Source organism: Musa acuminata, chromosome BXJ1-1 (genome assembly GCF_036884655.1).
Source record: "Musa acuminata AAA Group cultivar baxijiao chromosome BXJ1-1, Cavendish_Baxijiao_AAA, whole genome shotgun sequence".
Taxonomy (NCBI): domain Eukaryota; kingdom Viridiplantae; phylum Streptophyta; class Magnoliopsida; order Zingiberales; family Musaceae; genus Musa; species Musa acuminata.
Window position 1 is genome coordinate 19238331 of NC_088327.1, and position 24773 is coordinate 19263103.

Sequence of the window (24773 nt, forward strand, 5' to 3'; positions counted from 1 at the left end):
CAATTCATTTTTTTTGTTTTGTTTTTTCCTTGTTAATGTATCCTTTCTAATTACTCTTATCTTGAAATTTTCTTCACAGGAAACATTCAAGGACATCATGGAAAGTGAGTGTTGATAATATTTTAAATTTTATATATGTCTACCTGTAGATTTTCACTCGCACACTATTTCTACCAGCAAAGCCTTTTGTTCTAAATATGCTCCTTTTTTTCTGTGTTCAGATCTAAACTTGGCATATCCCAAGATGATGGATGTTGCCGTACCATCTAATATGGTCTGTGGGCTGCAAGATATAATCTCAAAAGTCTAAATATCTTCCGAATGAAAATGTTGTAGGTGTGGTTCCAGCGCACCATAGTGTTTCAAAGATTGCATGTTCCATTTTGTCAGTACAACTAGATTTTCTGAGTGTTGATACTTAAAGAATCTCCTGTCTTTACTAGTGGAACCTATTGGTTTTAGAAAAATAAAAAGGTCCACTATCTTGTAATGTGGTGATGTTACTAGTTGAGTACTACATTCTTGGCTTTCAACTATCGTTGAGGAGCCATTTGGTGTGAAAAGACAAATTTTCTACTCTAGCTTTTAATTTGTTTTAGATCATTTGTATTAAATATGGTCCAAGCAGAACTATGGATCTCTTGCTAACAACATCATCATCAAAACCCTTCTCTTCTCTGGTTCATGATGATATCAAGGCAAAACAAATTTCAGTTCTTGTACACCTTTTTTTTTTTTCTAAGCTGAATATCAAGGCATGGTGATATATTTAGATCTCAAGTTGGCAACCTGTGTTTCCTTTTCCTATTTGTGTCAATTATTATAGTTATAGTCGGATGCAGTAGCCTGGAGAGCATTGCTTGGAGCAAGGGAAGTATATGAAGACCAGTGCCATAGCAGGAATGTGCAAGTTTGACACAAGGCATTAATGGCAGGAAAAAGCTATATGAACCTGTAGGATGCAGTAACTGTGATATTCTGTGAAGAGAAGATTGCAGTAATGGAAGTATGTGAAGGATTTGCAGGAAAAGCCACTTCCTGAAATGTTCATGCTTCAGATTTGTAATATTGATGTCTAACAGTATGGTGAGCATAACATGGAAACAGAAACATCCTTTCTGTATTCAGGGGAAGAGCTGCACATATCCAGTCAATATGGCAACAGACAAGATGACTGCCGGTGGTAGAAGCACAAATGCTCCAATTGTTGCAAAGAAGACAGAGTCGTTTCTTTGTTCAACTTCATTCAGGTAAGCCTGTCGCTTGATGTTTCTTTTCTGTGATATGGTCAATGTATTCAGACTTGCTTTCAGCTTCTTACCAAGTGGAAGGATGAACTCACCATCTCTGTCTCCTACTATTTCAGAAAGCTGTTCTCGGATGGTAGGTCTGGGGGGATCACCAAGACTGTCATAACCTGTTTGCAAAGTCACAGTGAGTCATCTTTGACAAAGTGGTGGTGATGCTAATGCTAGCTGGTAATCCTTTTGGACAACTTGTACATACCACTTGCAGTAGGAGAGGAAGATGTCAGTTGTTCCAAGAGATCCAGTTGATTTCGTGCGGATGAGCCTTTGAACACACACACAAGTTTCAGATTTACTACAAAGAAAATGCTCAAGCATACATGTTCACAAATTTGTTTGAAAGAGTAGAAGCATTGTCGTCCTAAAGGTAGAGGCTATCAACAACGGAAGCAAAAGAAGAACCAAGGTAAGGGAAATGATGAGTGTGTGTGTATATACAATATGTATATAGGGAGAGTTCAAATCCTACTTTATTCATCCTTTCCCTTGTTCCTAACAAAGTTCTAAACTATATTTTTTTCAGGTTTCTGGCATTCATCTATGGTCATCATGATCATGTCCTGGAAATTTTTTTATGGAAGATCACTTTGACATTGAAAGAAACTAGTGGAAGTTGGTGCTTGCCCGAAGTTTATCTCTTTGAGTCTTGACCCAGGTACTAACATTTTCATTAGTATCCCTCTTTACTAATTGACTACACATTTATATAGAATGAACAAGGATAAAATTGCATGCTGCAGTAAGCATCTTGAAACTTCTGTAATGATAGAAGACAGGTGATGTTTTATCTTGAAACTTCTGTAATAATAAAATTCCGTGCTGCAGTAAGCATCTTGAAGCATCTTAAAATTGCATGCTGCAATAACCTAGCAGAGGTTAGGTGATTCTTGTTTTCCTTTTGATAAACAAACAACCCAAAAAATACACTACTGATTGATAATATATTTTGATAGAACACTTTGTTTTGGGCAATTAATGGCTGTAAAAGAAAACTATATTATCACTACAAGGCTGAGAAGTATTTCCATCTTTTTCCCTGTACTAAATGATTATTTCTGGTATCTGGCTAGAATTCACAACACTATCTATATATACTAAATGATTCTTTCTTCTACATGTTCGAAGATTACTCTTGTGGTCAGAATTGTAACAGCAATATAGCATTTGAACATCCAAAGCCAAATAACTGGTCTACAGCAGATTTTCTTTCCTTTTTCAGTTTCTATGATCTCTACACCTTTGGAATTGAGATCCTTATAGTATCCATTGCAACAAGAAAAAGAAAGAAAAGAACAACAAAAACAAAGGTGAGAATCTTTACTGGTTGGACTGGTATCCTCTGCAATACTCTCTGATTGTGATGCTTTACAGGGAGAGAAACACTTCTCAGAGCTTGTGGGCTTGAACAGCACACTCTGGTTCTTTGTTGGCACTCTCTCTGTAGCCTGAACCCAAGGAGGAGGCTTGGGGAGAGAAGAGGAAGGGGCGAAGTTCCAGGCCATGGATGATCTCAGAAGCTTTGAAGAAGTCCATATGATTGTGTGTTATTAGGTTGAGTTCCAGCCACAGAACAAAGAAGAGCTTAACACCACAAGTACTAGTGAGAGGGGAAGCTTGATACAAGAACACTGTGGAAGTACTTGCATGAAAGGAGTATCTTAGGACAACCAGGTCCACTATTTCAGCAAAATTGTCCATACTTGTATTGGATCAATAACTTTAATGGTTCCCATTTCTCCATGGTCTGAAAATTTTGCATTTATAATTCTTTAAGAATCTCCTTGGGAAATACATATATATATATATATATATATATATTTATATACATAAAAGAAGTTATTAAAATAATTTTTTAAAAGGATAAGACCAAGGTTTGCCGTATCGGACTGTACCGTCCGGTACGGGCGGTACGTACCGGTCCGACAGGCTAGCGGTACGTGGACCGCCCTGTACCGGTCCGCCCCGTACCGAGCACTGTAGCAGTGCACTGTAGCACTGCTACAGTGCTCGGTACACCTGGATATACCGAGCGGTATATCGTACCGTACCGGTACTGAGCCCGGGTCGAAACGTCGGTACGATACGGTACGGCGAACCTTTGATAAGATTAAATTTGTTCTTTAATTTAAATTTAAGAAGGTTGTTTGGATGAAAAAGAATATATGTTATAAATTATTTTGTTTACTGAATTGGACCTTATGAAATAGTATAGGCTGATATTACCTTTGGGTCTTCTGTTGAATATGGTTTCTTTTTCTGTTGAATATGGTTTCTTTCTTTAATATATCGTGAGATGCTAATAAAGTTAATGTACTTGATTAGGTACTTTCTGAATTTTTTTGAAATAAGAGATGATTGGGTGAGAAAAAAATATAAATATTATCGGCCAATTCTCTCTCTCTCTCTCTCTCTCTCTCTCTCTCTCTCTTTCTCTTACTTCTCGCTCTCTCTCACCTAATCTGTTTACCCCTCGGATCTCACTTTTCCTCACCGTGAACTCCTCCCTCCGACTCCATGTCTTCCCAAGACCACCACCATCATCACCACCACGAAGGCGATCGCCACCATCATACCCATGAGTAAATGTCCTCTCTTCCTCTCCTCTTTTCGTTTTGTTGATGCCACTCGCGGGGCGTTTCCTCGTCTCTCTCATTCACGGGCTGCTCTTCTGTCTTCTTGATGTGGTTTCCCGCAGAGAAGGCTCCTTGGCCGCGGCATCGTGGGTCGGTCCGGATGGGAGGGTGTACCACTCCCACGACGGCCTGGCGCCGCACTCGCACGAGCCCATCTACTCACCGGGATTCTTCAGCAAGCGAGCGCCGCCCCTTGTTGACAGGGACTTCAAGGAGCGCGCTTTCACTGTTGGCATCGGCGGCCCCGTCGGCACCGGGTTACCCTTCTCCTTCCTCTTAAATCAAATAAAGCACCTTTAAGTTTCAAAGATTCTTAAAAAAATATTTTTTTGTCAATTTTTGGACTTGAAAGGTTAGAATTTTGGCTCAATGTTGTCACATAAAGGGATCTCTCAACTTCTTATGGACCAAAATTTTAGGTAAATCATAATGTATTTAGGTTTTGGTATAAGTAGAACAAGTATTACATAATATTTTGTGGTGCATCTACACACAGTGTGTGAGCTATCTAACTTGTGGTGTCACTTGTTTGACCAAAGTTTTATTTTGGAATTAAGCTCTATTATCAATACGATGACTAAGTTTTGCTTGTTTTATGGATACTGTTAGTTTGATGTCAAATGCAAAGGATTGACTTGAAGACCTTACCATTTCTTAGTGAAACTAATGTTACATACACACATTACAGCAAGCAATATACCCTGGAAGTTCTTTTAGAAAAATGACAGGTTCTAATAGTGTAATTCCTTCTAATAGTGTAATACCTGCTAAATCTCTTGGGCCAGATGATGTCATGAGTATAAAAATATCACAATATCTTGCATTTGAAGAAATTAAAAAAAAGGAAATGAAGTATACCGTAGAACCTTGCTGAGCATCTGGGGCATCAGTGATGATGAATGTCTTAGATATGGTGGATGTGCTTCGGGCTAACAACAATGTTTTCTGATAGGTTTTGATTGAAAATAATGAACAGTATAAAGAAATACAGGGATCTTAATAAACATGATGCTTGCAATGAAAGTGAACGTGAACTTTTCTAATAATTTTCTGAAAATTATTGTATTGTACCAACTAATCTGCAATTCAGTTAAGATTTTTTTCTGAATTTATGATCGGATGCAAATTACTTATAATTTCAAGTTTTTATCTGTACCATGGTCTTGTCATCAAGTAATCAGTCTAGTTTCTAAAGTGATTTTTTATGTGCTTATCTTCTTTTTTCCTTAGTGTGCTAGGAGTTCCTTAAGTCAAAAAGAGGATCTCTAAGATATGATTGTAGTATTTACTCACACAAGGTTGATTATCTATTAACATCACTAATTTTTTGCATGATGCAGAAAAACAGCTTTAATGCTGGCACTTTGCCAAATTCTACGTGACAAATACAGTCTTGCAGCGGTAACTATGAACTTCGAGATCAATGCAGTTTAAGCTTTTTGTCCTCTGTTTCTTTGAATTTTTTGTCAGTGGATGACAATGATAATTTTTCTGAGGAAACATGGAAGTAAAGAAGAGAACTGGATATCTTATTTGTTGCAATTTATTTCAATTTCTTGATCTGGTAGTTATTGCTCTCTAAAATCAAGAGGTTTAGATGGACACATGAAGCAAGACTTATGGAGAAAACTTTCGATTAATGTTGACGTTGTGAAAGTGTTGGAAGGCCGAACTTGTTGTGTTGGAATTGATACAAATTTGACAATTTTAGGTGCTTAAGGTATACTGTGAAATAAGTGTTGTTATAATATTTGTGCTTATTCTTCTTGTTTCTTATTTGGTTCCTTTGTTTTAAGCTTAAATGATATTGAACTTTGCTCCAAAGGATGAAAAAGAAGGAATTTTATACTCTAAAAATTTGCTGCCTCATTAAGAAGTTTTACTTTTGAACTTTCTAAGGCTGTACATAAGAAATCATCAATGACAAGCTTGAACTCAAAGATAATGCCAATGAATCAGTAGAGGTTGCCCCTTGAAGCATAGAAGTTGTGCATTGCATCTTTTGTACGTTTCTATGATTCACATATCATGGGTAATTTATGGAACCTCTTAAGCATAGTTACATAAAGAATATATGGTTGCCACTAAAAATGGTAGCCCAGCGCATGAGATTACCGCCACTATGAGGAGGTCCAACATAACCAACCTTACCACTGCAAGAAGAGACAGCTTCCAAATGATTTGGTTTTGCATGAGAAATACACGTTCAAATTTTTTTGTGCAGAATGCAAATCTGCCATATAGCGTTTCTTTGCTTCCTACAGTTTTCAATCATATTATATATTATAAAACTTCATTGTATTAGTCTGGTTTAATTCTTTTAATGAGTTTTTTATGACATTATCCAGGTAACAAATGATATATTCACAAAAGAGGATGGAGAATTCTTAGTGAAGCATGGAGCACTTCCAGAGCAAAGGATTCGTGCTGTTGAAACTGGAGGCTGCCCACATGCTGCTATACGAGAAGATATAAGTATTAATCTAGGCCCTCTGGAAGAGCTATCTAATTTGTTTAAGGCAGACATACTTCTTTGTGAATCTGGAGGAGGTATTTTCCTCAACTCAATCTTCAGCTAGAAAATTTATTTAGACCTATATATTATGCACCACATATTTGAGTATCAGTTTAAGAAAAAGGTTGACTTAATTCTAGCCTTAAATTTGGGTGTCAATGTGTCATGTTAGATCAAGATGTATATACTTGTACAGAACTCTCAACCCAAACTAAACCCATTTAATAATCATCGGAAATATTCGAATCCAAACCTCAACCCATTTAATAGTCATGTTACCCAACTTAACCTACTTGACCCTTTAATATAAAGGCTTGGTCAAATCGTGTTAATCATGACATGATTAATCTATTTTCAAGAAGACTTCACCTTCTTACATGATTTAAACGTATTCATTTATCCTAATCATTTAATGGCACAATTTGAGTTACATATTGTCACGCCCCTCCGAATTTAATTTTCATTCAGGAGGTGTGAACCTAACTCAAAATTGATAATATTATAATTCAACAAATAATCTAGGATCTAATCACACATTTGAGGTCACTAAGAAAAACATTCAAGTCATTCACCTCTACAATCCACAATTCACAAAACCCGTACAGTTTATAATCATACATCATGTCACTAGATGATTCTTAAAATCCAAAGACAACTTAACTAGACCATAACCACATCATAAATCCATAGTTGTGAAAATCTATACAATTACAAAACCAACATGTACCACATGTTTATATCATTCATTACATAATTTTAACTCAACATTCCCAAAATCATAACATAAGAGATACTTTTCAAATATTTATAGGATACATCAATTTAGATTTGTCATTGATACACATAAAAGGAACTTATACAACATCAACATATCAAGTACTAAAGATTTGCCCCAAAATCTTCTAGCTTCTAATTGTCTCAACCCAACTACATATTTTAGCGAGCGATAAGTTATCCTGAAAAATTTATATATCAATGGGGTGAGCATATAAAGCTCAGCAAGTGACTAACATATCCATAGCAAAGAGGACAGTTTTTTTTTTTTTAAACAAATAAGGTATCAAAAATACAAAGCAGAGATACAAGATGAAACAGAAGCATGTGTTGTTTGAATGCAGAATTACGATGTCATTTCGTTGGAAGCATGTTTTGTTCATATAATCGAGGAAGGGTAATTAGAGCATATCATTGACATAAGGAGCATATCCATGGCATATGGTAATTTCAAGGTATAACAAAGACTTATAACATTTCGGAAACATATCAAAGAAAAAAATATAAATAGAAACTCAAATGTCACATGACGATGCATTCATTTCATTCTTATCCAAAGCATGCATAGAAACATAGCCAAAGCTTTGGATATCATATCAAACACATAGAAGGTGAAGTGAGATCATAACATAATATGATCCATCCATTTCTAAATGACCACCAAACATAAGTCTCCCACGTTTGGGAGCTCCATCCTCCCACGTCTGAGTGAAGTCAAAGGGGGCCGGTAGAGCATCGCGGGCTCTAAGCATAACTCCCTTTACCATTTCTGGCAAAGGTTCACATTTATCCCACAAACACTAGACAGTGATTGAAAGAGCCGCTCGGGCGCTCGCCTAGGCACTCGCCCGAGCCCAGGCGCCGCCTGGGCACTCGCCCGAGCCCAGGCGCTGGGCGCTTCGGGCGAGCGCCTGGGTAAACCAAGTGACCGAACCAAGATTTTAGGTCTGGTTCGGTCCTGGTTCGGTTGTTAGTTGGTTCAATCGAACCAACTAAACCGATATAACCCTTACCCAACCCTAACCCGCTGTCGCTGCCGCTCCCGATCTCGCTGCTCGTCGCTCCTGCTCCCGCTGCCGCTGCTCGCGCCTCCCGCAAGCCCTCCAGCTGCTCGCGCCTCCCGCGAGCCTTCCCACTGCTCGCGACTCCCGCGAGCCCTCCCCCTGCTCGCGCCTCCCGCGAGCCTTCTCGCTGCTCGCGACTCCCGCTGCTCGCGCCTCCTACTCCCTTTCCCTTCCCCGCTGCCGCTACCGCCGCTCGCCGCTGCTTCCTCGTTTCTCCGTCAGGCTATACTCTTAATATTAAGTTTATTTGAATTTTGAAATGATTAATTTTCAATACTATTAATAGATTAATAATATATTATTTTGATTTTAATGTTGTTAATTTTTATTTATTTGAAATTATTGTTAGGTTTCAACATAAATGGCAAGTGTAGAGAGCAACTCAATAGAGTCTCCAATGGTATCAAAAAAGGATCCTGCATGGAAGTATAATTATTTAAAGGATCCGAAAGATCATAATGCAGTGACTTGCATATTCTGCGATAAGACTACCGGAGGTGGTATTTTTTGTGCAAAACAACATCTAGTAGGAAATTTTAAGAATGCAGCAGCTTGCAAAAGATGTCCACCTGAGGTAAAAGAAGAGTTGTTGAGAGTTATATGAATGAAAAGAAGACACAAAAGAATGAATCTTACGGGAATTTACTAGAAGACAATGTTGAACATCTCAGGGATGAAGAAGAAGATTATTCTATGAGTATTAACTCAAGTGAAAAAAGAGTATACGACAAAAAGGGAAAAGAAGTTATGAGTACTAAGAAAGGTAAAAAAGAATCGATGGATCTATATATGCTTCAAGGATCCCAAAAACAACAAGGGCAAGTAGGAGGCTCAAAATTTAGACAAACAAATATAAGTGATGCTTGTGATAAAGAAATAAGAGGAAGAACAATTCAGCACATTGTTCGCTTCTTCTATCAGGTTGATCTTCCCCTTAGTATAACTCGTTTAGACAGTTTTAAGGATATGATTGAAGTTATTGGAAGATATGGTGCAGGATTAAAACCTCCAAGTTATTATGAGATGCGAGTTCAATTGCTGCAAAAAGAGTTGAATTATACAAATGACTTACTAAAGAGTCATAAAGAATCATGGGCAACACATGGTTGCTCTATTATGTCAGATGTTTGGACTGACAGGAGGCGTAGGAGTATAATTAATTTTATAGTTAATTGTTCTTTAGGGACTATGTTTGTGAAGTCAATTGATGCTTCATCTTTTGTAAAATCTGGAGACAAGATATATGATTTGCTTGACAATTCCGTTGAAGAAATTGGAGAACAAAATATCGTTCAAATCATAACCGACAATGGAAGCAACTATGTTTTAGCTGGTAATATTCATCTTTTGATTTTGTTAATTATTTTATCTTCAATTAAGTGTGTTAAACCTTTAAGTCTTATCATTTTTGTTATCCTTTGTCTCAGGTAAATTGCTTGAATAAAAAAGACAACATTTGTATTGGACTCCATGTGCAGCACATTGTATTGATTTAATGTTGGAGGATATTGGAAAGATCTTAGAAATCAAGAAAACCTTAGAAAGGGCAATTTTTGTTGTTAGATTTCTTTATAATCACATTGGGGCTTTGAATATGATGAGAGAATTTACAGGGAATAAAAAATTAGTGAGACATGGTGTCACCTGATTTGCTACTTCATTATTGACATTACAGAGCGTGCATCGTCAAAAACATACTCTGAGAAATATGTTTACCTCTGAGAAATGGGTGACAAGCAAATGGGCAAAAGAAGCAAAAGGCAAGAGGGCTATTGATATCATCTTAATGCCATCCTTTTGGAATCATGTAGTTTATATATTAAAGGTAATGGGTCCTCTTGTTCGAGTCCTTCGGTTGGTGGATAATGAAAATAAGCCTACAATGTAATATATTTATGAGGCTATAGATAGAGCAAAGGAGACGATTAAAAGATCTTTTAATGAAAATGAAGAAAAATATGAGAAAACTTTTACAATCATTGATGAAAGATGGAATTGTCAACTTCATCGTCCCTTACATGTAGTAGGATATTATTTGAACCCTGAATTCTTTTATAAGATTAAATATGTTAGATTTGATGCAAAAGTTTTGGGTGGGTTATATCAGTGCGTTGCAAGATTAGTTCCCAGCCTTAAGGTTCAAGATAAGATTATTCATGAATTATCTTTATATAAAAATGCTGAAGGTCTTTTTATAATTCCAATTGTCGTTCGATCCAGGACAACTACCTCTCCGGGTATTAATAATTTGATATAATTAATTTGATATATATTATGTTACTATGTTATTGCTAATAATAACATAAATTTTGCAACTAAATGGTGGAGTCTATTTGGAAATTTCATCTCGAACTTACAGAAATTTGCTATCAAAGTATTTAGTTTGATATGTAGTGCTTCGGGTTGTGAGCGAAATTGGAGTGTCTTTGAGCATGTAAGTATTACTAAATATTTTTGTTTTAATTTATTTATTTATTTAGATATATATATTAATATATTTTTAAATTATATAACATGACAGATTCACTCGAAGAGAAGAAATCGGTTAGAACATCAACGATTGCACGATCTTGTTTACATAAAGAATAATCAAGCTTTGAAGACTCGTTATGATTTGAAAAATAGATTTGATTCAATCTCATTGCAAGATATTGATGATTCAAATGAGTGGTTAGTATGAGAAATGGGTGCTAACTTGCAAGATGCTGAAGACGAGCTTGTATTTGAAGATGATAGATTGACATGGGGAGATGTAGCAAGAGCTTCAAGTGCTGGAGAATTACAAACATATACAAGACAAATGTCAAAGAGAAAAATGAGTGCAAAAGCATCAAACTCGGCTCCTGCTATTGTTGAAGACATAGAGAATGAAACATATCTTGATGAAAAGGAAGGAATCGAAGGACAAGAGGAAGAAGACGAATTCAACGAAGATGATTTGTGTGAAAATGACGATAATATTGATTATGATGAATGACTTTGATTGAAAATTTTATTGTTTTGAATTTTGAAACTTAATGTGACATTGTGATTTTGTATCTTAGATTTTCTTAATTTAATAGCATATTTTTATTTAAAATTTTAAATAATTATATTTATTAATTATATTATATATTTTTATATTTTAGCGCCTCGCTTCGCTCGGGCGAGCGCCTACCGCCTCAGGCGTTTTTTGACCTTGGCGCCTTTTGGCGCCTAGCGCTTTTTAAATCACTGACACCAGAGTACAAAGGGACAGTATGAATAATGAAATCAGCATATATTGGAAGCACATGCGGAACAACGATATGTACATATACCTTTCGAGTCAATACGATACAAATATAATCTTTCACAAATGTATTCAGATTTGAAAGAAAACAAAAGCAAGAACATACAAGGATTTCAAGAAATCACGTATAGATCAATTGGAATAAGAAAGTTAGATGAATTCAATGTCCAAAGAAATGAAACTGGAAGTAAATAAAGGACAAAAGTATACAGGAATTTAAGGCAATAATGTAAAGCTTAATTGAAGTAAGAGTTTTTGCTGAAATCGATTTCCAAAGAGAAGAAACAAGGAAAGACGAAATCGACCAAAGCTCAATTCTGACAGAATTTGATAGGAACATTTTATGAACTATTTGGATAACCAATTATGCTCCAATTTATACAAAATATGTGTCATTAGAAAGCTTTGTCAATCTAGTTTTAGGCAAATCAAGTTTTATAAGAATTGGAATTTACCACAGGGAGTTACAAATAATTTCGTAGCGAAAGGTCTGAAAATATTATCTCTGTTTTACTAAATCCATAGGGTCGATGAAAGCAAATGTTTCAGTTAGCAATTGTACTCTAAAAATTTCAAATCAGTTAGCAATTGTACTCTAGCTTCGAATAAATCATACTTTGTATGAATCTGAGTTCACAACAGAAAGTTATAAGTAATTAAACAATAAGAGGTCAGAAATTTCAGTTCCTGTTTTGCAGAATCTGTAGGATTAATTTAAACAGAAATCTTAGTAGGCATTTAAATACCAAATCATTTGATCTTAGTATCAAAATAAAGATTTTTTTTTGTCTACTTTCAAATGGAATAGGTTTTGTCTAAATCAGAGTTTATTACAAAATGTTATGATCGAAATATTGCATAGAGGTCAGATTATCGAAAAATTATAGATTCATAGCTTTATATCAAAACGAAAGAAGGTCTAGTTCTCAATTGAAATTTTTCAAATTTTGCAGAACAAAAATGGAAACAGAAATTAAGGTTACTGTGGGATGGGGTTAGAACACTTGCCTTAAAATTATTTGAATCCCAAATGTGAGAAAATTGATGAAAAACCTCAAGCTCTTCTTCCCTTCTCTTCTCAAACTCACGTTGGCTACAACTCTTCAGGTTTGTTTTCTTTAACCTTTCATCTAGTTCTATTTTTTTTTTGGGTTTTGGCTAATGCAAAATTTGCAAGGTGTCATGCATGCATGAAAGGGGCTAGGTGTCATATTTAGAGTAAATATAAGTGGCACCCTTAGGTTAGCTAGTGACATATGTCCACTATTTTCTTTTTTTTTAACTTAAATCTGAATCTTTCATAAATTATATTAAACTTCTAATATTTACTCTTAGGTCCCTAGTCATAAACTTTTAATATAATATCATTTAATATAAAATAATTATTAAATAATCCTTATTTTTATAAACAAACATTTTACTAAATTTTCAAAAATGGGGGATGTTACACTCTCCCCTCCTTAAAGAAAAATTTAGTCCTCTAAATTTATCATACCTAATTCGACAAAAAGATGAGGATAAGTTTTCATCATTTCTTCCTCAAGCTCCCAGGTTGTTTCCTCTCTAGAATGATATCTCCAGATCACTTTAACTAGAGGGATAACTCGATTCCTCAAGATCTTTTCTTTGTTATCAACAATCTGAGTGGGCTCTTCCACATAAGACAAGTCTTTATCAATCATCATCGGCTCATACTTAATGATATGAGAGGGATCAGGTATATACTTTCTGATCATTGAAACATGAAATATATCATGGATATGGCACAATGATGGTGGCAAGACAATCATATAAGCAACATAACCAACCCTCTTAAGAATCTCAAAAGGTTCAATAAATCTTGGGCTTAACTTTCCTTTCTTCCCAAATCTTACAATGCCTTTAGAAGGGGAGACCTTCAGGAATACAAAATCCCCGATTTGAAACTTAATATTTTGTCTTCTGTTATCAGCATAACTCTTTTGACAACTCTGAGCAGTCTTTAACCTTTTTCTTATAAGTTGAATTTTCTTAGTAGTCTCTTGTATTTTTTCTGGTTTTAATAACTTTCTGTCGCCAATTTCTTCCCAACATATAAGCGTTATGCACTTTCGCCCATATAAAGCTTCATAAGGAGCCATCTGAATACTTGAATGATAACTATTATTGTAAGTGAACTCAATAAGAGAAATATCTTTATCCTATTCACCTTTCCAATCCATAACATAGGCTCGAAGCAAATCCTCAAGTGTTTGAATGGTTCTTTCTGATTGACCATCAGTTTGAGGGTGATAAGCAGTGCTAAACTTGACTTTAGTGCCAATAGATTCATGTAACTTTTTCCAAAATCTAGATAGAAATCTAGAGTCTCTGTCAGAGATTATCTCCTTTGGAACACCATGAAGTCTTACTATTTCATTGATATATAAATCTACAAGCCTATCAAGAGAATAAGTCATATTAATCGGTAGGAAATGTGCAGATTTTGTTAACCTATCAATGATAACCCAAATAGCATCATGCTTTCTAGAAGTTCAGGATAGTCCTGAAATAAAGTCCATGGTAATACATTCCCATTTCCATTTAGGAATATCTAAAGGTTGCAACAAACCTCCAGGTCTTTGGTGTTCTGCTTTGATTTGCTGACAAGTCAAACACTTTGAAACATATATTGCAATCTCCTTCTTCATGTCTTCCCACCAATAATGAGTTTGGAGATCTCTATACATCTTAGTGCTATCAGGATGCATGGTGTACTTTGAATTATGACCTTCCCTCGGGATTTGATTTTTGATATCTGAGTCATTTGAACACATATTCTATCCCCAAATCTCAATAGGCCATCCTCTGAAACTCAAAAATTCAGTTTCAATCCCTTTTCTACTGCATTCCTTAAGTAGATCAAGCGTCGATCTCGTAGTTGTCCTTTTTTAATTTGTTGAATGAGATCAGATTACACTTGGATGGAAGCCATTAATATCATTGAGTCTTGCCCTTTTCTCATAATATTCAAATCATAATTCTCTTCTAATAATTTCTATTGCTTCACAACCAAAATCGTCATAAAACTTATAAATTTTCTACTAAGGGCATTTACTACAACATTAGCTTTACCCGGGTGATAATGAATGGTATAATTATAATCCCTCAGAAGTTCTATCCATCTCCGTTGTCTCATGTTTAACTCTTTTTTTGAGTAAAAATATACTTTAAACTCTTGTGATCAGTAAATATTTCAAATGTTCACTCATACAAGTAATGCCTCCAAATCTTTAGAGCAAAAATAATTGTTGCCAATTCCAAATCATGAGTTGGATAATTCAGTTTATAACTCTTTAGTTGTCTAGAAGCATAAGCAATCACTTTCCCTTCTTGCATCAAAACACGTCTGAGGCCTTTTCTTGAGGCATCAGTATAAACTATAAATCCCTCATCACCACTTGGAATAGTGAGAATAGGGGCACTAATTAATCTCCTTTTTAACTCTTGAAAACTTTGCTCACAATCATCACCCCATACAAATTTCACATTCTTTTGAGTGAGTTTGGTGAGAGGTTGAGCGATTCGGGAAAATCCCTCCACAAATCTCCTATAATAACCTGACATGCCCAAGAAGCTTCTAACTTCTGTCACGTTTGTTGGTACTTCCCACTTAACAACAGCTTCCACTTTCTTTGGATCAATAGATATACCCTTCCCTGAAATCACATGGCCTAAGAAAGCAATTTCATTCAACCAAAATTCACATTTGCTAAACTTTGCATACAACTTCTTTTCTCTTAGTATGAATAATATATTTTTCAAGTGTTCTTCATGCTCCTGATTACTCCTTAAATATACTAATATGTCATCAATAAATACAATCACACAATCGTCCAAGAATGGCTGAAATATCCTATTCATCAGTTTCACAAAAACTGCAGGGACATTAGTTAAACCAAAAGGCATCACTAAGAATTCATAGTGACCATATCGAGTTCTAAAAGCTGTTTTTGGAATATCCTCCTTCATGATCTTCAACTGATAGTAACCTGACCTTAAATCAATCTTGGAGAATACTTGTGCACCCTGCAATTGATCAAACAAATCATCAATTCTGGGTAGGGGATACTTGTTTTTTATGGTCACCTGATTTAATTGTCTATAATCAATACAAAGCTTTAATGTTTCATCTTTCTTCTTAACTAATAGCACCGGAGCACCCCATGGTGAAACATTGGGTCGAATGAAACCCTTATCTAATAGTTCTTGTAGTTACTTTTTCAATTCCTCTTGCTCAAGTGGTGCTATTCTGTAAGGAGGTTTAGATATTGAGGTTGTCCCGATGACCAAATCAATAGTAAATTCACCATCTCTATTTGGAGGTAAACCAGGCAAGTCATCTGGAAATACATCAGGTAAGGAGGTAAATCATGCCCAATACTCTCAAAATAAAAGATGGGATGATCTAGTATACAAAAAGTGATCATTTTGTATAACAATCTATACTGGTATGATTGGAAGATAGTCAATCCATACTTAGTATAATATCAAAACTCCAAATATCTAGGAGAACCAAATCAGCAAGAAGTTCGTGTTCTCCAATAGAAATCAAACAAGATGACCAGATCGAGTTTATTATCAAACAATCCCCAATAGCCGTATTTAAATATAACATATAATCCAGTAGTTTAGGTTGAATGCCCATGTGATAAGCAAAATATTACGAATCAAATCATAGATGAGACACATTTTCAAACAAATATTTGCATTCTTTCAGAAACATGAATAGTACCTTCGACTACTAATTCAAAAGCTTTAGAATCATATTCCGTGATAACATATATTCTGACATGGGCTGATAATTTATGAGACAGTAATTCTTTTTTCTTGTTCAAAAGGCAGTCTTTTATTTTATGATCCAAATTTCCACAAGCAAAATAGGCTCCAATCACCTACAAGTACAAACTTATTTTATAATCTAACTCGCATCGCACACAGGATTGAATCTTTTGTGGTGACTTCCCTTTTTCAAATCGATGATGTCTTGACCCTCTTATTATCATATTCTGATTCATTTCTAATCTTTTTTTTTTTTTTTGTAAACTTGTCCTTGCTATTCCTGTCTTTGATCTCCAGAAATTCTTTTGATCATCAGAACAATTTCGTACATCAAATATCTTCTCCAATCGCATCATCTATTTTTCTGCTACCAGTGTATTAGGTTCACCACGCTTCTACTGTGCCACTCTGATTTAATATCCCCGATCAACCCTTTAATCGCACTTAATTAATCAAAAGCATATGAAGTAGGAGGACTAAATGTTCTCGTCATCTTAGATTCCTAAAATGCATCAAAAAAAATTTTTCACCAATCACTATAGTTTACTAGACCTCAATATATTTTGCACGTCAACATATCAAGTATTTCAGTGATCCTCAAACCGTGCTCTGATACCACTCTGTCATGCCCCTCCGAATTTAATTTTCATTCAGGAGGTGTGAACCTAACTCAAAATTGATAATATTATAATTCAACAAACAATCCAGGATCCAATCACACATTTGAGGTCACTAAGAAAAACATTCAAGTCATTCACCTCTACAATCCACAATTCACAAAACCTGTACAGTTTATAATCATACATCATGTCACTATATGATTCTTAAAATCCAAAGGCAACTTAACTAAACCATAACCACATCATAAATCCATAGTTGTGAGAATTTATACGATTACAAAACCAACATGTACCACATGTTTATATCATTCATTACATAATTTTAACTTAACATTCTCAAAATCATAACATGAGAGGTACTTTTCAAATATTTATAAGATACATCAATCTAGATTTGTCATTGATACACATAAAAGGAACTTATACAACATCAACATATCAAGTATGAAAGATTTGCCCCAAAATCTTCTAGCTTCCAATTGCCTCAATCCAATTACATATTTTAGCGAGCGATAAGCTATCTTGAAAAATTTATATATCAACAGGGTGAGCATATAAAACTCAGCAAGCGACTAACATATCCATAGCAAAAAGGACAATTTTTTTTTTTAAACAAATAAGGTATCAAAAATACAAAGCAAAGATACAAGATGAAACAGAAGCATGTGTTGTTTGAATACAGAAGTACGATGTCATTTCGTTCGAAGCATGTTTTGTTCATATAATCGAGGAAGGGTAATTGGAGCATACCATTGACATAAGGAGCATATCCATGGCATATGGTAATTTTCAAGGTATAACAAAGACTTATAACATTTTGGAAACATATCAAAGAACCAAATATAAATAGAAGCTCAAATGTCACATGACGATGCATTCATTTCATTCTTATCCAAAGCATCCATAGAAACATAGCCAAGGCTTTGGATATCATATCAAACACATAGAAGGTGAAGTGAGATCATAACATAATATGGTCTATCCATTTCTAAATGACCACCAAACATAAGTCTTCCACGTCTGGGAGCTCCATCCACCCACGCCTGAGTGAAGTCATAGGGGGCTGGCAGAACATCGCGGGCTCTAAGCATAACTCTTTTTATCATTTTTGGCAAAGGTTCACATTTATCCCACAAACACCAGAATACAAAGGGACAGTATGAATAATGAAATTAGCATATATTGGAAGCACGTGCGGAACAACGAAATGTACATATGCCTTTCGAGTCAATACGATACAAATATAATCTTTCACAAATGTATTCAGATTTGAAAGGAAACAAAAGCAAGAGAATCAAGGATTTTAAGAAATCACATATAGATCAATTGAAATAAGAAAGTTAGATGAATTCAATGTCCAAAGAAATGAAACTGGAAGAGGCGCATATCGAAAGCAAATGCGGAACAATGGGATGCATGTGCCGAACCATTACGATGCAAACATGATCTTTAGATTATAGCTGCAGATATACAAATAAATAAAGGACAAAAGTATACAGGAATTTAAGACAATAATGTAAAGCTTAACTGAAGTAAGAGTTTTTGCTGAAATCGATTTCCAAAGAGAAGAAACAAGGAAAGTCAAAATCGACCAAAGCTCGATTCTGGCAGAATTTGATAGGAACATTTTATGAACTATTTGGATAACCAATTATGCTCTAATTTATACAAAATAGGTGTCATTAGAAAGCTTTGTCAATCTAGTTTTAAGCAAATCAAGTTTTACAAGAATTGGAATTTACAACAGGGAGTTACAGATAATTTCATAGCGAAAGGTCTGAAAATATTAGCTCTGTTTTACTAAATCCATAGGGTCGACGAAAGCAGATGTTTCAGTTACTAATTGTACTCTAAAAATTTCAAATCAGGTATATACAGAAAGCATTTTGAGTCTAGCTTCGAATAAATTATACTTTGTATGAATCTGAGTTCACAACAGAAAGTTATAAGTAGTTAAGTAATAAGAGGTCAGAAATTTCAGTTCGTGTTTTGCAGAATCTGTAGGATTAATTTAAACAGAAGTCTTAGTAGGCATTTAAACTCCAAATCATTTGATCTTAGTATCAAAATAAAGATTTTTTTGTCTACTTTCAAATGAATAGGTTTTGTCTAAATCAGAGTTTATTACAAAATGTTATGATCGAAATATTGCATAGAGGTCAGATTATCGAAAAATTACAGATTCATAGCTTTATATCAAAACGAAAGAAGGTCTGGTTCTCAATTGAAAATTTTCAAATTTTGCAGAATAAAAATGGAAACAAAAATTAAGGTTACTGTGGGATGTGGTTAGAACACTTGCCTTAAAATTATTTGAATCCCAAATGTGGGAAAATTGATGAAAAACCTCAAGCTCTTCTTCACTTCTCTTCTCAAACTCATGTTGGCTGCAACTCTTCAAGTTTTTTTTCTTTAACCTATCATCTAGTTCTAACCACATCCCACAGTAACCTATCATCTAGTTCTAACCACATCCCACAGTAACCTTGAGCTTATCCAAAACCCAAAACAACTTTTGAATAAATCATACTTTGTATGAATTTGAGTCCACAGTAGAAAGTTATAAGTAGTTAAGCAACAAGAGGTCAAAAATTTCGGTCCCTATTTTACAGAATCTGTAGGGTTAATTTAAACAGAAGTCTTAGCGGGCATTTAAACTCCAAATCGTTCGATCTTAGTATCAAAATAAAGGTTTTTTTTTGTCTACTTTCAAATGGAACAGGTTTTGTCTAAATCAGAGTTTATTACAAAATGTTATGACCGAAACATTGCATAGAGGTCATATTACCGAAAAATTACAGATTCATAGCTTTATATCAAAACGAAAGGAGGTCTGGTTCTCAGTTGAAATCTTTCAAATTTTGTAGAATAAAAATGGAAACAGAGATTAAGGTTACTGTGGGATGGGGTTAGAACACTTGCCTTCAAATTATTTGAATCCCAAATGTGAGAAAATTGATGAAAAACCTCAAGCTCCTCTTCTTCTTCTTCTTCTTCTTCTTCTTCTTCTCTTCTCAAACTCACGTTGGCTGCAACTCTTCAGGTTTGTTTTCTTTAACCTTTCATCTAATTATTTGGGTTTTGGCTAATGCAAAAGTTGTAAGGTGTCATGCATGCATGAAAGGGGCTAGGTGTCATCTTTAGAGTAAATATAAGTGGCACCCTTAGGTTAGCTAGTGACATATGTCCACTATTTTCTTTTTTTTTTAACTTAAATCTGAATCTTTCATAAATTATTTCAAACTTCTAATATTTACTCTTAGGTCCCTAGCCATAAACTTTTAATATAATATCATTTAATATAAAATAATTATTAAATAATCCTTATTTTTATAAACAAATCTTTTACTAAATTTTGAAAAATGAGGGATGTTACACATATGACTCAAACATGGTACTGTTTACATGCTAATTAAAACAAATGCATGCTTAACATGTTTAACTTGATTATTAATCGGGTCAATTCAGGTAAGTAATGTCAGTCCCCCAAATCTGAAGCCGACCAATTTTGCTAATCAGGTTAGTCAAGTCAACCTATCTATGAGCCAAATCCAGATAGGCTCAACACAGACCTAACTTATTTCTGTTGGGTTCTCGTTGGTTTGCTATATTGGGTCAAGAATTGACAGTTCTATGTTTGATCTTCTTTGTGCCTTATTTCTTGCTTTTAGAATAAAAGTGCTGGGTAAAATGGATAAGCTGATGTTGATATTACTGTGGGTAAAATAAATAAAGATGAAATCCTATATACAAGATAAGGACATAAAAGAACATAGGCAGAGGTTGTTGGATGAGAATGAAAATCGACAATGCTCGTCTTTGGTGGTTATGGAAATTCTTATGGAGGGAAATTAATAGTCCTCAAGCTTAGGATGTTTTAAGATGTACAAATGTATTCATCTTGTTAGGTAAAGTTGGTTTTTGATAATTTCTTGCACGCTTTAGGTATTCAGAGGATGCGGATCGGCAGAAATCTTTTGTCATGCCAATATGCATCATTAGGTCATCCTAATTTAGCAATGTACAATTGTCTTAAGCAACATTTGCAAATGCCTATGATTGGGAACATTTTGAAAGCATAAAATGTTTTTTAACTATATATAATCCATAGAATATCGACTAAGAATAATTTTGTGATCTACAGACAAGCCCTTTTATGTGTGGAAGCATCCTGAATGATTATGGTGGTTAAAAATTTGTAATCTTAGGCATGAAAAAGCATTTAACATGTAAAATGTATTAACATTGATCTAATTGTAAGATTTTAGGGATGGCCTTTCAGCATTAAAAGTAACATCTGCAAGTGGTATCCTCTTCCCTCCAATGACTATGAGGCAAGATCAAATTGTTCTTCTGTCTCAAATTGTTTTCAGGTTTTCCTACATAATTTTGTATATTTGGCATTTTATGGGTTTTGCTTGGCATGTGATTTAATTTTTTTGACTTTTTGGAACTATTTTGACTGTTGAAAGACCTTTCTGGTTTCTGGACAAGATTTATGATATGACTAGAATAATATAGGCTCCAGTTAAAAATGACAACAATGAATGGGCGATGCATTAGTAATTTGGTGGTTATGAAAGAGAATCTCTTGGACCTTGTTAACTGAAACCTTGATGTATTTATTTGGTCTTTTAGGACCTTGGGGTTAGAAAACTTGTGTTCTCTTCTCACTTTGTAATGTATTCTTACTAGCAAGGATTTAAACCTTGGTGAGTTAATTTACTAATCATATGCGGGGTAAAAGAAATTCACAGCTTTATTTTGCCACTTCTTTACTTGTTCTTTATGCTTAACTGTTGTGTTCTGATGCTGGTTGGTTGTCTGAAGCTGGACAAGACAACTTTTCCTGTTTCTCATTTATTTATATTACTTATCCCTTCTGCTGTCTTTGCTGTGCATAGCAATGAGCCGCAGATTGACAGCTCTTCTTCATAGACAGAATGATTTGATAATTGAATATGCCTTTATGCTTTCTCCTACAACGATTTAAAAAGGTGCTCGGGCGCTCTCCTAAGCGCTCGGGCGAGGCGAGGCGAGGCCCGAGCGCCTCGCTAAACTTCCAGGCGGTGCGCTTCAAAGAGGCGCCGCCTGGGCGCTCGCCCGAGCCCAGGCGCTGGGCGCTTTAGGCGAGCGCCTGAGTTAAACTAGGCGACTGAACCAAGATTTTAGGTCTGGTTCGGTCTCCGGTGGCTAGTTGGTTCAATCGAACCAACTAAAACCGATATCAGCGACAACCCAACCCTAACCCTCATTGTCGTTGCCGTTGTCGTTGCTCGCAACCGCTGCCGCTATCGCCGCTCGCGCCTCTCGCTGCTCGCGGCTTCTGCTCCCTCTCCCGCTGCAGTTGCTCGCCGCTGCCGTTGTCGCTGCTCGCCACTGCCGTTGTCGCTTCCTCCTTACACTCCCGCTGCCACTGCCTCCTTACACTCCCGCTGCCGCTGTCTCCTTACATTACCGCTCCCGTTGCCGTTGCCTCCCTACACGCCCGCTCCCGTTGCCACTGTCGCTTCCTCTTTTCTCAATTAGCACCCCCTTACACTCTTCCTTCTTCTCTTTCTGTATACTGTTAACAGAATACAACAGTATATATTTAATATATTATATCTTAGATTTTCTTAATTTAATAGTTAATTTTTATTTAAAATTTTAAATAATTATATTTATTAATTATATTATATATTTTTATATTTTAGCGTCTCGTTTTGCTCGGGCGAGTGCCTAGCGCCTCGGGCGTTTTTGGACCTTAGCGCCTTTTGGCGTCTAGCGTTTTTTAAATCACTGTTCTCTTATAAAGTAGGGTTCTGATGTAGTAAACTATTACTTCATTTATGACGATCAGAATCGGGCCTGGTAATTGTTCGTTTTTTTAATTAATTTGTGTTGCATTAGCACTCTTTTCTTTGTCCTTCTTAGATTGAGTTATATGGATCCATTACATGGTTTGTTAAGATACATGGTTGAAATTAATTGATCTTACTTATTGATGCAGATAATTTAGCTGCTAACTTTAGCAGAGAATTAGCAGACTATATAATTTACATCATCGATGTTTCTGGTGGTGATAAAATACCTAGAAAAGGCGGACCAGGCATAACCCAAGCAGATCTTTTGGTATGCCAGAATGTCGGTTTCTTCTTTGTTTTTCAAGTTACAATTCCCTACTACTCACTTTGCTCTATTGCCTAATACTTGAAATTGAAGTGCGAGTATCATCTGATTATCTACATTTTATGTCTTAGGTAATAAACAAGACAGACATAGCACAAGCGGTCGGAGCTGACTTGAAAATTATGGAAAGGGATGCACTACGCATGCGCGATGGAGGGCCTTTTGTTTTTGCTCAGGTTCAGTAAACTGATATAAAGAACCAACTTAAAGATTATGCGAGATAAACTATCTTTAGTGGTATTCTGACAGTTGAATCATTGTAGGAAAAATGTAGTTTTTTTTTTAAGTTAGAAAACATCAGGCTAGATAAACTATCTATAGTGGTATTTTGACAGTTGAATCATTGTAAGAAAAATATAGTTTTTTGTTGACAGGTGAATCACTGTAGGAAAATTGTAGTTTTTTTTTTAAGTTAGAAAACATCAGTTTAGCTAAATTGCTGAAAAGAGGTGAAGACCCTTTATATGTAATTGATTGGAGAGTTGGAGACTGATAAAGAACCAAAGGTGACTCCACCCCCTAAATGACAAAACCATGTGAGGTCCATCTCCAAATGAACAATTCCTCATGGTTCAAACAACCTGCAAAGAACCTGCACCGGCCATGGTACCATGTGTGGCTCACCCTAAAGTGGACAATTAGCTGAGAGAGCAGCTACATTGGTGATGACTAGTTATTGTGTTTTAGAGGTTTTTGTTCTCATTCTCTCGGTTGAATTACTGAATTGGTATTTGTCATCTTCATTGCTCCCAAGCTTAATCCTTTATTTGCTGTTTAAAAATTGCATATATCACATGTTAGCACTTTACTCCCATCTTATATCTTATTTCAGATGAAACTACTTCAAAAGAAAGAATAATCTACAGAGGGTACGGTACTGGACGGAGTGCCACAACCCACTTAAGTTCTTTCTATTGACATTGCCATGCTCTAATTTTTTTTTTCTGGTTTTATGACCACAAAAAAAATCTAGCATATATAAACTACATCTTGATACAAAATGGACTTTTATCTTGTACTGCTCTTGCTTTTTGACATGGTGTTTGAAGCTTATTCAGGCTGTCTACTTGCAGGTGAAGCACAGAGTTGGCGTCGAGGAAATCGTAAACCATGTCTTGCAAGCATGGGAGGCAGCTACCGGCAATCGGCGCCGTTGATCTTGATGTATGCTCCCTGAATCAAGCTTTGCAACTCTCAAGGCATGCACTTCCTAATAAGTATCGGCACATGTTGAGAGCTAGAAATGTATGAGGACTGAGGAGTTGGTACTACGTAGGATCTTTAACTTAATGCTTTGCATGTGCATTTGTACGATCTCCACGAGATGATCCTTGTGGTTGTGGATCATGTTTCCCGCTAACTCTTTTTAAGGGTTGAGAACACTGTGAACTAAATTAGCAGGGCGTTTGCTGGAGACACACACTCTCTATATTTATTTTGCGTTCAGCAGTTATGATGAAGTATCAACATTAGCAATAGCAAGAACACACGTGAAATTTACATATATGATCAGGACAAGGAGTGAGTAGTACTCATGATAACAGTTCTGCTCATTGATTACTGTCATTATATATTTAATGTCTGTATTGGTACATTATAAATTTTTTTAACGCCAATT

At 35.5% G+C, this 24773-nt stretch overlaps 2 protein-coding genes and 1 long non-coding RNA gene across 3 annotated transcripts; 2 read left to right on the forward strand and 1 right to left on the reverse strand.

Moving 5' to 3' along the window:
• Nucleotides 1-1035: 1035 nt before the first annotated feature.
• On the reverse strand, nt 1036-2832 carry LOC135676811 (uncharacterized). Its single transcript, XM_065188409.1, has 3 exons — nt 2629-2832; nt 1507-1572; nt 1036-1417 (listed from the first exon to the last, which is right to left on the reverse strand). Exons 1-3 carry the CDS (start codon nt 2807-2809, stop codon nt 1125-1127), a joined length of 540 nt encoding a protein of 179 aa, XP_065044481.1. The 5' UTR covers nt 2810-2832; the 3' UTR covers nt 1036-1124.
• Nucleotides 1374-2373, forward strand: LOC135676819 (uncharacterized). The gene is made up of 2 exons (XR_010514437.1): nt 1374-1713; nt 1831-2373. It is a non-coding gene; the product is annotated as an uncharacterized LOC135676819 (long non-coding RNA).
• An 885-nt stretch (nt 2833-3717) lies between the features above and the next one.
• On the forward strand, nt 3718-24615 carry LOC103999796 (urease accessory protein G). Its single transcript, XM_009421657.3, has 7 exons — nt 3718-3886; nt 4003-4197; nt 5281-5341; nt 6289-6490; nt 22977-23098; nt 23227-23331; nt 24229-24615. Exons 1-7 carry the CDS (start codon nt 3822-3824, stop codon nt 24310-24312), a joined length of 834 nt encoding a protein of 277 aa, XP_009419932.2. The 5' UTR covers nt 3718-3821; the 3' UTR covers nt 24313-24615.
• Nucleotides 24616-24773: the final 158 nt, after the last annotated feature.

Coding starts and splice junctions, on each gene's coding strand:
- LOC103999796 (XM_009421657.3), top strand. CDS start 3,822: ATGTCTTCCCAAGACCACCACCATCATCACCACCACGAAGGCGATCGC. Junction 5,342..6,288: donor ACAAATACAGTCTTGCAGCG/GTAACTATGAAC, acceptor GACATTATCCAG/GTAACAAATGATATATTCAC. Junction 6,491..22,976: donor TCTTTGTGAATCTGGAGGAG/GTATTTTCCTCA, acceptor TTATTGATGCAG/ATAATTTAGCTGCTAACTTT.
- LOC135676811 (XM_065188409.1), bottom strand. CDS start 2,809: ATGGCCTGGAACTTCGCCCCTTCCTCTTCTCTCCCCAAGCCTCCTCCT. Junction 1,573..2,628: donor AGAGGATACCAGTCCAACCA/GTAAAGATTCTC, acceptor GTGTGTTCAAAG/GCTCATCCGCACGAAATCAA. Junction 1,418..1,506: donor TTCCTCTCCTACTGCAAGTG/GTATGTACAAGT, acceptor CTTTGCAAACAG/GTTATGACAGTCTTGGTGAT.